The sequence below is a fragment of the Stegodyphus dumicola genome, chromosome 12 (assembly GCF_044657685.1).
Source record: "Stegodyphus dumicola isolate Sdum_Otavi_A_Nest chromosome 12, ASM4465768v1".
NCBI classification, from domain to species: Eukaryota; Metazoa; Arthropoda; class Arachnida; order Araneae; family Eresidae; genus Stegodyphus; species Stegodyphus dumicola.
The window spans coordinates 77,909,491-77,922,869 of record NC_140779.1 but is presented as its reverse complement, the minus strand read 5'-3'; the positions used below and the strand labels follow the sequence as shown (position 1 = coordinate 77,922,869).

At 34.0% G+C, this 13,379-nt stretch overlaps 1 protein-coding gene across 1 annotated transcript in view; it reads right to left on the bottom strand.

The window, feature by feature from the left end:
* The window catches only part of LOC118190384 (uncharacterized), a 252,920-nt gene that overhangs the window by 80,510 nt on the left and 159,031 nt on the right, over positions 1–13,379 (bottom strand). The window contains exon 3 of the mRNA XM_085806612.1: positions 5,428–5,857. Coding sequence (XP_085662738.1) covers positions 5,428–5,857 — 430 coding nt within the window. The remainder of the gene's footprint in view (positions 1–5,427; positions 5,858–13,379) is intronic.

Here is a 13,379-nt window from a genome sequence, read left to right as displayed (position 1 = left end):
TGTTTCACAAATTAAAAGTTTCAAACTCAAAGAAGAAAAACGGGAGAGAAACGAAAAAAAAAATATTTCAGATTAGGGCAAATTATTATTAGTTTCTTCTTTGCTAGGGAAAAGTTTACAGACACATAAACGTGGGCTCATCAATAAGTATTTCTTTAAAACTAAGATGCGACATACCAAATTCATAGAACAGTTGCGATGAGGCTTCCAATGAGGTTCCCGTGTAATGTTTAAATATCCATAAAGCTTTCGATAAATTATTGTATGCAGTTATGTTATGCAAGTTCCTTGCTCAAAACAGATACTTCTGGCCATCTAACAGAGCAATATCACGTTGGTGGTAGATTTAAGACAAGAGATTGACGTACGTATTTTGATAGATAAACATCACAATTAAAGTAACCAAAGAATCTAATCTGGACTTTAAACTATTTAATACTCTTTAAATATGCTTGAACCATCTGGTTGCGTCCTCCAAAATGACGCTAAAGCATCAACGTATTACTGTAAACTTTTGAATCGTTTATTTGGGAAGAAAATCTTTCCGTGAAATAATTACGGATAATTGAAATAAACCCCACGAAAAATATGTGAGAAAAACGCTGTGATTGTTCGTTTGATTCTCAATTCTTCATTTGAATCGGAATGTTTTCAGATGCAAGTTTAACCATATAACAACTGGAAATAATCTTGGATTCAAAACTGGCCTTTAAAAGACATACCTAGACAACTTCTAAAAAGGCTAATTGCAAATTTATGAGAATTTTTCCTCTTACAAAAAAAAGAAAATAAATTTTCCATTGAAAATAAGAGATTTTTATTTCTCACAATGGTCTATTTTTTAATGTATACGCTGCCGCCATGGGTTTAATGTATGTATAATACTACGAATCATTGCCTACAAATTACAGAGAATGAAATTTATTGCTGATGCTCTACGGTATCTAAGAAACTTTATTAGCCATCGCATTCTTCGAGTTTACTTACTTATATTTATCATGGAAGTATTTAAAGCAGCTAATAATATGCTGAGGAACATAAGTACAGATTCAGAAATGAAGAAATATTTCCTTTGACTATTATGCTACAATTGAACATTTGTTCAATGGTCTCGAAACATACATATTTCATAACATAAAATGCTGAACACTTTTTCTTGCTTGTTGGCGACACCTTGGCGTTTATATTTTTAAAAGCCCTTGGGGGTACTACATGACATGAGTTATAGTCTTTAGGCTGTTACTCGAACTAGAATAAAGAACGGAAAGAGAGAAAAAGAGTCTCCTTCGGCATGCTAATCAGAATCGTGAATTCACGCCTGCTGTAATTCATGAGCTACTATTTTACTTGCACCTTCTAGAAGTTGAGTATAAAAGTAACGTTCACTCTCCATAAAAGAAGTTTAATCTCGTTAATTTAAGCTTAATTTTGTCCAATAAGAAGTGTAAGAAAAACATTATAGCTAAGATTCTTTTAATTTAATGCTTTGCTACTTAATTATTTCATTTGTCAAATAAATAAATTAGGTTTAATACACTACTGGCATTTTTGTTACGTCAAATTCTTCGTGTTTGAATCACACTTGCATAGAACTATTTTGATTTCTTCATATCCCCCTATTGTATTAAAATACAATCTTCATGGGTCAAAATTAGCATATAAATTAATTACAATAGCAGACTGGAGCGTATTAAACGTTTTAGAAATTTAAAAACCTTAAACCAGGACAGATTAAAGAAGATAGGATGACAAATTAAATAACCAATCTTCGCAAAAACATTAATCTCTACATATAATAAAAGAAAGAGTCTGTCTGTCTCTGTTTCTGTGTGTGCGATTTCATTTGTGCTGCAAGTTAACAGACCCAGGGCTACGAAATTTACTACATAGGTGCATTTAGACAAGAGCCAGTGCACCTCAAAGAGGGGTTTTCATTCGAATGAGTTTATTTTTAGTCCAAAGGGATTTGAATCCCGAAGGACTATTAGTTTCGTTTTGGCATTTTGCGTCGGACGGATAAATGTCGGTTCACTTTTCAAACTGTTGCCATAAAATGTTAGAGTCCTGCATTATATTTGAAGAAATTAAATAATGAAAATCTGCGTAAATGTATGTATATTTCTCACATTGTCATAAAATAACGGTACATAGAGTCATCGAATTTTGAATAACGTAATCCTCCAACGAATATGAGCATGTGGAAGACCAAATTTGAAATTTGAAATTTGTTTTATGATCGATTTCCTATTTTTTAAAACTTTGACGAATTTTTGATTAACAAACTCAAGGATTTCAAAGCGAGCAATGGCAACGTTGTGCAGAAAAAACATTTTTATCTCCAGCGCGTGAGTCTCTGTATCGGAAATTCTAAAGATATGCTCGTTTTAAAACTATTTTGCGATATTGCTGTTGCACTGGATCTTATGGTTTAAGTGCGAGGAACATGATATTTAATAAAGAAAGGTAACACACAAAATGTTAAAAAACGCCCCTTTGGACGTAATTTAAAATCTGAAACATTTCAGATTTTTTTTTTTTTTTTTAATTTATGTTTTTGATGAAATCGCACCAGACATAATGGGCATACCAGCAACAATAACACGCAACCATTGTTGCTGATATATCACTGTTGCCATTGTTGTTAATATCAGCACTGTTGCCACTCGGAAAAATGAGGGTGATAATGTAATAATATTCTGTGCAGTTTTTAAATTTAATGTTTCTCTCGGATACTGGACGTCCGTCGAGAGAATGCAACGGGAAGTTTTTAATTTATTTATTATGATAATTAATATTAAGGGATATTGCTTATTTCATTGTAATTTTTTTATATTTAATACAATTTTATTGAAATTTGTGGGTTTTTTTTTTTTTTTTTTTTTTTTTTTTTTTTTTCCTTTCGATAAATTTGTTCTGCAGAGTCAAATTTTGTGCAGTTTTTAAATTTAGTGTTTGGTGTTCCCTTTAGGCATTTTCCCGGTACATAAGCCAGATGAAGGCTGGCCGCGTAGCGGCTAGCTGTGTAATAAATAAATTCAACAGTAAAAGCTGTTATGCATATTTTTATAAGCATTTCAGACGGAAAGTATACTGAGACTAAAATTTGAATTACGTTTCGGAGAACTAGTAAACAAACAAGAAACTTTAGCATTATTTTCAAAAACTTCAGATTTATTAAATTCCGTAGCAAAGATAGAGTTGAATCAACTCCTTGTATATTCAACTATTAATGAGCTAAATTAACTAGACACAGCTGAATCAACTATTGTTATGTTATAAAAGATCCATATCTTAACCTTTACCTAACGATTAAGGATTTTAATGTCCGGATGAAATTCATATCATTAAAAACTTTAAGAAAATTCGAAAAGTAGGAAATTTGATAAGAAATCTAGGTTTAGCCAAATAGTGGTGAGGAGGAAGGTTAATAGGATTATTCAAACAAACCTGGGTGGATGAAATTAAAATTCAGCAAGATTTGATTGTGGTGTTACATCACTAAGTCTATTTACCTCAGCTTCATCTTGTTTCGTCTGAAAATATCCCCGGAAAGAATCAAGTGGTCTCTTGTTTCTTTCCAATACCGCCAACGTTCTCAAGAGAATTCTTACCTTTTCTTTCTTTTCAATCAATGGCCCGTAAGCCTTTCTATTTTAGCACAGACACTACAGTTGTAAATATCTGTATCTTATATATGATTCGAATACAGGCTCGCAACATGGTTATCAACCTTCGCTAATCAGCATAACACTTTTGTAAATCTCCATATTTTCTCTGGCAGCGCCATTGTGAACGAAACCAATAAATGGTGTGCACTTTACCATCTTACATGGAATTATTCGGACTAAAAGAGGAGTTTTTGATCCGTGTTAATAAAAGTATAAAATAGATATATTAGAAATACCTAAATAAATTATTAAAAGTATATAAATTATCATTCGGACAACTATCGATCACATTTCCTTTAAGTAACGTGGCCCAGTTAAGAAGCATTAATACGATGCAATGTTTTCTCTTTTTACACTCTAACGATAATATTAAGCTGATTTCTCAGTAAATGAAAAATAAGACAAAATTATAATAGTGTGTAGAGACATTAGGTTGTTTCGAAGCAGGAGATGTGAAAAAGGAGAAATGCCTTCGCCAGGACTCGAACCACGGGCCTCTTGAATACGCGCCGAGCGTGCTGACCACTACACTACAAAGGCATGCTAAGAAGGCGGGAGAAATACCTTATAAGTGTAAACGAAAGCATCGGCTTAATTATAAAACGGCAAAGAAATTTTACTCAAATCTCAGATCATTAATACAAAAATTACCACCGTGAGTAATGAATGACATTGAATTTCCGATTGTAAGTACAGGAAAACTGATGTATGGTTTAAAAAACACATTTTTACATTATACGTTTTGACGCATAATATAAATAAATATGTATAACAAGTTTCTTGCTACAGAAAAGGATGGCAGAACGGTTTTCTGAAGAAAATACATTTATTCATTTTTTGTTAATACTCATACTAAATTAATTTTTATTCTTGGATTTATCACTTTTAAAGCTATAACGCTAATTTTAGTAACTGATTAAAATCTACCATAATTAAAGTTTAAAACTTGGATAAATAAAAACTTGATATTAAAATAAAAAAATTTTACGTCGTACTATTATCTACACAACGGATGACGAAAACGCCAGACTAATGCAATAAAAGAATGCATAGATATACAAAAACAAACATTCAAGAAAAAGATCTGCCATCCTCCTATTAGAAACTTCCAAATACCTTCTAGGTAAAGTCGCTGAAAAACATTTAATTTTCTCATGAATAAGAAATCCTTCGTTAATACGTATTTTTAACATATATTAAAATCAAAGAATTGTTTTTAAAAACATGGAAAATTTTACTTTCATAGTTTATAATACTAAATGTTCTCACTTTATATTAAGCGAAGTGAACCCAAATACGCTAAAACTGTCTATTTATAATAAATATTATTAATATATTTCTATAAACATAATATGGAGATAATTTTATCGGAAAGTAACACCTTTTATAGCGATTTAAAGTTTATTTATTTAGCGAAATATTTATCGGTTTGATGATCGCAGCAAAATTCAGACGAAGATTTAAACTGGTGAACAACTGAATTATTTCAGTTAAATATTTTAAAGAAACAAAATAATAAAATACCTTTTTGATTTTTCAACTTAAGAAAGTTCATTTATGTCGAAGAAGAAGACAAGTAGATATCATAAGCCATAAAACAAAAAGAGAGGCGAGTTCTATAATTAGAATTAGATTTTAAAAAATGTTTTGCCCACAGGCAAGATTGCTTAATACCCGAAATAATACGATGCAGAAATATATAATACGCAATTAATATGCAACTGAAAAATGTCCAGCCATTCAAAACTATAGTACTCACCAGTAAGGTCAAGTCTCTCTAAAGTATGGCACCGAGACACAATTTCTGTAACTCCTCTGCTAGTAACACCAGCACATCCTCTGAGCTCTAACACTTTCAGCTCAGGACACTTCACTGCAATTGTACTGAGACCTTTATCTGTGAGTTTTACACAACCATTCAAATGAATCCTTTCGACAGTTAAACACAAAGTGGGAGAATCACGACACAAGAGTCTGAAGAGCGTTTTCAAGCCTCTGTCTACTTGAATTCTGCCACCACTGAGGGTGACTGTTGTCCACAGCTGGGGTTCCCAAACTAAGAAATACCACCGACGACAAACTCTTGCACTTACGCACAATTCATTACTCGAAAGATAAGAGAATATCTTGAGGATGAGGGTATCCGGAAGTTTATCGAAAGGCGAAGGTCTCTTAGGTAATTTTTTGCCCTGTAATAAAGAAGTACAGTTTTAATATCCAAATAAAATAAAGCCTTTTCGTAGAAATAAAATAGTGGAATAATTCTAATACAAAAGCATATTCACATAAAAGCATAAATAACTTGCTAAACTTAGCTATGGATTATTAGTTAGTTACCATATATGATAATATATGTAGTTACCATATATGTGGTTACCATACACACACGTATGATTTATTTCATCAAACATCATATATAAAGTTATGTAAAGTTATTTTTAATATATGTAGCTACTATATATATAATGCTAAATTTCAACTATTATAATGTACAGTACTTACCATGTAAAAGATTGAAGGAGTAAAAGACATTTTACTAAATTACTGATAAATGAAAACAATGATTTAAACATCAGTAAATATTTTAGTGGGATAAATGATTATCAAATGAAATTTTCTTCTCAACTATAACAATAATGAAATAATTTGTTTAGTTTAGTCAGGTCGGTCAAGTGTGCTAGGTGCAGAGAAAAGTATGTTAGTAGAAATCTTCAGTTTTCGGCAGAGTTTCTGAGTCTTTCAAAAAGCCTGGAGTAGTTGCTTAACAAAGAACTTCAGGTTATCTCATTACTCCTTCTTACGTTAGCACCTTGAAATTTTATCAGTTGAGTAAATTAAATAACTGTTCTATTTTTATGTGATATATCTTTCGAAAAACATAATAATTCTAGTCTTAAACGGCAGAAGGTTTTTCAGTAAATTTTCGTGGTTTTTAGTATTTTTTAAATTGAAAAACATCTCTTTTAAATCGTTTTATTATTTCAAACAGGAAACAGTATGAGTAACAATAGTACCATCTGTCAAAATGACTTAAAATTATGCTTGAGTAGAAAAAATTATATCAATAATGTTAAAGGTGCAACCGTTTGTAGTATTTGTCATTATTCCTTTAGATGAGATCTAAGAAGCACAAGTTATTTATAATTAATTTATTGCTGTTCAAAAGTATTTGCAATTATTTCATATAAATTCAAAATTATTTGCTGTCTCTTATGACTTAATTTTAGGAATTTTATTATCCATCCAAAAGGGTAATTTGCCCGCATTTAAATTAATTACGTTTTAGCATTTTGCGTTGATTCACTATGAACGACGAATTCTAAATTGTTGAAACCAAATATTAGAGCCCTGTATTATATTTAAAGAAATTAAATAACGAAGAATCTGCATAAATGCATGTATGTTTCTCGCATTGTGATAAAACAACATTACCTAGAGCCATTCACTTTTGAATAACGTACGTCTCTAACTGAATATAGACGTCTAGAAGCCCAAATTTGGAATTTGTTTTATTATCTATTCCATACTTTGTAAAGCCTTTACGAGTTTTTGAATAAGAAATTTGAAATAACGATTTCAAAGAGAGCAATGGCAACACCGTACGGTAAAACGCTTTTTTATCCCCAGCACGTAAGACTGTATATCGGAAATTCTAAAGAATGTAGTAAAGTTAAATTAAATGTAAATAATTGATAAGTCTGTCTCGTGCCTGCTCAACAATTATTCACTTATGCATTTTTATAAATTTTCAGATTTAAAAAATTTATTGGAATTATATATTATAACTACATTTATTATATATTCATAGATTTTGATACTTGCACTTGATTTACATATGCTCTCAGAATTTAAACGATATTGTCGATTAGTTCGCAGCAATAATTAATCATTTATTTGAAATTCAATTTCATTTAAAATTTAATTAACTTTATTTTTTATTTATTTATTTTTTTTTTTACGAATAGAGAATGTTTGTTAAATGGAAATTCTAAAGATTTGCTCTTTTTAAGTTATTTTGTGATATTGCTGTTGATTTTATGGTAGTGAAGTACATGATATTTAATGAATAAAGGTAACACCCAAAACGTTAAAAAACGCCAGTTTGGGCGAAATATAAAATCTGAAAGGCTTTCAGAATTTTTTTTTTTAATTTTACAAAACAAACTATTTCTCAAACGAAAGTGCAGATGCAAGCAATTCGAAATACTGTTATAAATGAAACTTTAAATCTGCACTTTTTTTCGTTGGTTTTCGTTTCAGTTGGGTTTCGTTTCGTTCAGAGTTTTCGTTAATTCGTCATCGTTTATTCAGTTGATCGCTTATGCGGTATAACTCTAAGTATACAGATTAATCTATGATCAAATGGCTATATCTCATTCAAAATGTCAAATGTTTGAGAAATCCGGATAGATGGCCTGTCCCACATCCGTCCTCTTATTACAGTCTAAATACGAACTACGTGTTTAATGTGATTTAAAAGGATTTTATACTTCTGTCTACCTTTTATTTCATTAATAATTACATACAAAAATACTTCAAGTTCCATACAAGAAAATACAAAACAGTACATCAGTGGCTTTCAAGCTGTGTTTCTTCTCCGACACCTGGGGCTTCGTTCAATTATACTAGGTTCTGCAACTCAAAAATTCTTTTAAATACCAAAACTAAACATCTAAAATAATCAAATAAATCATAATTTTTACTTCTGTTAATCCTTTTTATATAAAATTCTATCTATTTTCTACCTATTTTCCTGTGCAAATTTATTCCGAATTATTCATTTCGTATGCATATTGAGAGTAATATGAAAGCTTCGTTTGTTTTCTTTCAGAAGCTCTTTCTTTTAGCCCTAAGCCATGTAACCATTTAATTTGGACAGCTAAACTACTATTTCCAGGCTAGAACTAATCCAAGGCTTTAAATGCTTCACTGTGGTAAGGATATGAACATTTTCAGTTCTAAAATTATCGCTGTCATTGGTGGTAATCTTACTCACGAAGGGAACAAAGAACAGTAGATCTGTATACTGTATATTTGCATTTCCTGAGAACAGGTACAAATCTGCAAACCAATCTTTATGTCATATACTATACAATTAATTTAATATCTTCTTTAAATTATACTGTATTGCCTTTTTATATTATTTTAAGTAATGAAAAAACATAAAATAAGCAGAAATAATATAATAAAAAGAGTTTCATTTTAATTAGCCTAAAAAGAATTTGGAGTTTTAGATATTTGGAATGCAAGTATCGCAGGTCAACTTGTTCAGCAATCTTTTATTCATAAATGAGTTGGATGTCGTGCAACATCTTCCACTCTCTATGTGTACTTAGAATTATAAACACATGTATAGCTATTCCAAACGTTCTTGCTCTCCCTCTTTATACATTATAAGATAAAAGATTTAGTAAATCAAAATACTAACTTTAATTTCCAATAGTTCCTTAATTCTCTATTTTAATTTGCATATTTTTTGTATTATCGTTAATCAAATATTTCATTAGCCAACACAAAATAAATTGGTGCAATAGCGACTGTTTTTAAAAAATAAATCGGTACGTTTTCATTTTAAACGCATAATTTAGATTTGAAGACAGAAGGCAACAGCAAGTTGGCAGTCGTAAGATTGTATAACATCAATCACATAACTAAGTTTATTATTAGTGTTTTTTCTTTTCTCATTTAGAATGCACTTGTTTGCTTTAAATTTAACAGTTTATTTGCAAATTTTCTCCTATTTTGACAAGTACCATAATATGTTTTAACAATAAAATATGATTTATGAACGTCACAAAAGTATTTTTATTCAGCATCCCCCCATAGATGCATGGTAAACGTCGACATTTGCCGATTATGAGAAATAAGGATATTTAGAAAATATTTCGGACATAATCAAGCGACTGTGTGAAAGTTAGTATTCACCTGAGAATGTAGACATTCTCCGTATTTTGGGCTTTCACGGTAACATACTGTTACGAATTTGGTATTTAAAAAGCTAATGTTAGTTCAATTATAAATTAAATGGTTTTATTTCTCGCGCAGTGCAGCGCGTGACGAATATTAAAAGAAAGCTAAGCCGGAAAAATTAAAAATACAAGAGCGCGTGCGTTAAATAAATAAATATCTCTTTTTGATTTCGAGAAAGTGCTGGAAAATTCTAGCGCGTGATTTTAAAATCTTATAAAAGGAGGAAAACATCTCAGTTTGTTGTAGTTGTAGTAGTTGTTTAGTTTGTTGTTGTTTAGAAAACTACTGTTGTTGATTGTAGCGAATTCGCGGATTAGCGTTCTTTAGCTGTTTTGAATTACGTTCTATTGGACATTTGAGTAGTTAAAAGATAACTACTGTGAGATATTGTAATACTGCATGATAATTTGAGAAAATTTAAGCATTTTTGTTGTGATAATAATAAATTTTTGTTCATTTTTCATCGGACTTGTGCATTCATTTCATAACGAACCCGTACGCACGCAACAATTTTTGGTGTCAGAAGTGGGATTTGAATGCCAATAACAAGAGCGATGGAAGAACAATTCAGGCAAATGATGACTGCATTTGCTGCTTTCCAAGAAAAGATGGAAGAAGCCGTCAACTCCGTTAAGGAAGATATAAAAGCTGTACAAGAGAAAATGGATGCTGGTCAAATATCCGTTAAGGAAGAAATGAAATTGGGCCAGGAATGCGTTAAGGAAGAGATGAAATCCCTTAAAGACGAGATGAAAGCAGGTCAGGACGAAATGAAAAGAGAAATTACCTGCGTAATAGAAAATAAATTTAAGGCTATGGAAGGCAGAATAGACGCGGTTGAAACTAAAGTTGGACAAATAGAAGAAAGACTTTCTTCGGTAAAAGAACAAGTAGAAGAAAGAATTTCTTCTGTAAAAGAACATATAGAAGAGAGAGTTTCTGCCGTCGAACAACAAATTGATGATAGGGTTTCTGCTGCCGTCGCCAAAGAAGTTGACAGCCTAAAGAAGTGCATAGCGACGGTAGGAAACAATTCTGAAGGTTTTAAATTTTTATCGATGCCTGCTCGTTCCGTTCTGAAACTATCTACATATGATGGGAAGACCTCCTGGCAGGTGTATAGGACACAATTTTCTATCGTTGCGGATGCGAATGGATGGGATTCCCAAGCTAAGGCCTGTCATCTCGCCGCTTCTCTGAGAGCAGACGCAGCGGATATCCTGCAGACGCTTCCCGAAAATCAAAGGCTAGATTTCGAAGCTCTATCCGGCGCTTTGGAGCTGCGCTTCGGCGAGAAATGTTTAAAAGACTACAACAGGCTCCAATTAAAATCTCGTCAACAGAAGCTCACCGAAACGCTTCAGGAGCTCGCCACGGATGTTGAAAGGCTGTCACATCACGCCTTTTCGGAGTGCCCGACAGAAACAAGGGAAATCCTGTCCCTGCAATATTTCATCGATGGCATCCGGGACCCTGAAATACAGAAAGCACTGCGAATGGCGGATGTTAAAGATCTGAAAAGCGCTTTAGTGTATGCCATGAAATTTGAGGCAGCCCAGCAAGCCACCCGTCGAGACCGCCATCCAGTCAGAGCTGCTCAAGTCCAGGAGCCAGGGGATCAAGTCACTGCTCGTCTAGACGATTTAACTAGACAACTGAAGGCCTTGAGACAGAATATTGGTGACAAGAAACCGACCGTAAAGTGCTGGAACTGCGGTGCTGAAGGACACATCCGACGAAACTGCAGAACACCCCAGGGCACGGATGCTAAGACCGCTCCTAACAAACAGCAGGGAAACTAATTAGAGGCCATCTCGCGGGGCGGAGGTTGCCAGATCATGAAAAGCCCCAGTTTAAAGCGCTTCAGATTTCTGCAGTGAGAGGCGGCAGTAATGGACTTTTCATAATAGGACATATTAATGGAGTTCCCTGCAATATGACGATAGATACAGGAGCCAACGTTACCATCATCCGAAAAGATTTGGCTCAACAACTGGGAAGCAAACTTATCTGGACGCCGCCCTGCGTTACCCTACAGACTGTGTCCGGTGAGAAGATCAACATCGATGGAAAAGTAAATGCTAACATCACGTTTGGAAGTGCCGCTTACCATCACACGGCATATGTAGCAGAGATCACTGATTCTTGCATACTCGGATTGGACTTTCTAAGGAAATACAATTTTTCCTTGGACTTTAAAAATAACGAATTGCATTCTACATCTGAGGACATAGCGTTATTTGGAGTCAATGATGAAGTTAAATCTGTCCATAAAATCATAGCACAAGACAATATCACAATACCGGCAAGAACAGAAATTTTACTTCCTGGATCCATAGCCGAAAACAGAAATTTCCGCTATGGCATCATAGAATATCCCAATAACTGTAATAGCCCAAAAGGAGTACTAGTAGCCTCAACACTCGTCGACCTATCCAGAACGGTTATCCCGGTGAGAGTCGCCAATGTAACTGAGAAGGGGAGAATTATTAAGAAAGGTGAAGTGGTTGCAGCATGTACTCCAGTAACCACTGTTGAAAGAAAGAGTAACATCCAAGAATCCGTGTCCTCAGAGAGAATTACATCGGAGTTATTGCAGAATGCGCAATTAAACGATAAAGAGAGGAATGCTGCCGATCGCGTCATTAAAGATCTTCAAGTTGTTTTCTCCCGCTCATCTTCTGACGTGGGTCGAACTAGTTTGACACAACATAGAATAGATACCGGCGATCATCCCCCGATCAAGCAACATCCAAGACGTCTACCGTTTGCTAAACAGGAAGAGGTGAGAACACTTTTAAAAGATATGGAAGAAAGCGATGTCATCGAGCCTTCAGTAAGTCCATGGGCATCTCCCATCGTCCTAGTCAGAAAGAAAGACGGCTCAACAAGATTTTGCGTCGACTATCGCCGGTTGAATGAGGTTACGAAGAAAGACAGTTACCCTCTTCCTAGAATTGACGACATTCTAGACACTCTTTCTGGCAGCAAGTGGTTCTCAACACTTGATTTAAAGAGTGGGTATTGGCAGGTAGAAATACAGCCTGAAGACCGAGAAAAGACGGCATTTACTACGGGACAAGGGCTTTGGCAATTCAAGGTGATGCCGTTTGGACTGTGTAATGCGCCGGCAACATTCGAACGTCTTATGGAAACTGTTTTGAAAGGCCTTTCCTACGAAGCCTGCCTCATATACCTGGACGACATCATCATCGTCGGAAAGAGTTTTGAAGAACATTTAGAAAATCTTAGGAAGGTGCTTCAGAAACTGAAAGAAGCCAATCTGAAGCTGAGTCCCGCTAAATGCAAATTGTTCCGAAAGGAAGTGACTTACTGGGACATGTCATTTCTGCAGAAGGTGTGCGCACAGATCCTGAAAAGGTATCAGCCGTTAAATCCTGGAAACGTCCCGAAAATGTCCATCAGCTGAGAAGCTTCCTAGGGCTTTGCACCTACTATAGGAAATTCGTGAAGGACTTTTCTTTCATCGCAAGACCCCTACACAAGCTGACAGAGAGCAACCAAAAGTTCTTGTGGACAAAAGAATGCGAGGATGCATTTAACAACTTAAAGGAGGCTTTAACATCTGCTCCAATCCTGACGTATCCTCAGCTTGACCGACCATTTATTCTCGACACCGACGCGAGTAATGAACGTGTTGGTGCTGTTTTGTCCCAAGAAATAGACGGCCAAGAACGTGTAGTGGCGTACTGGAGCAAGTGCCTGTCTAAACCGGAGAGG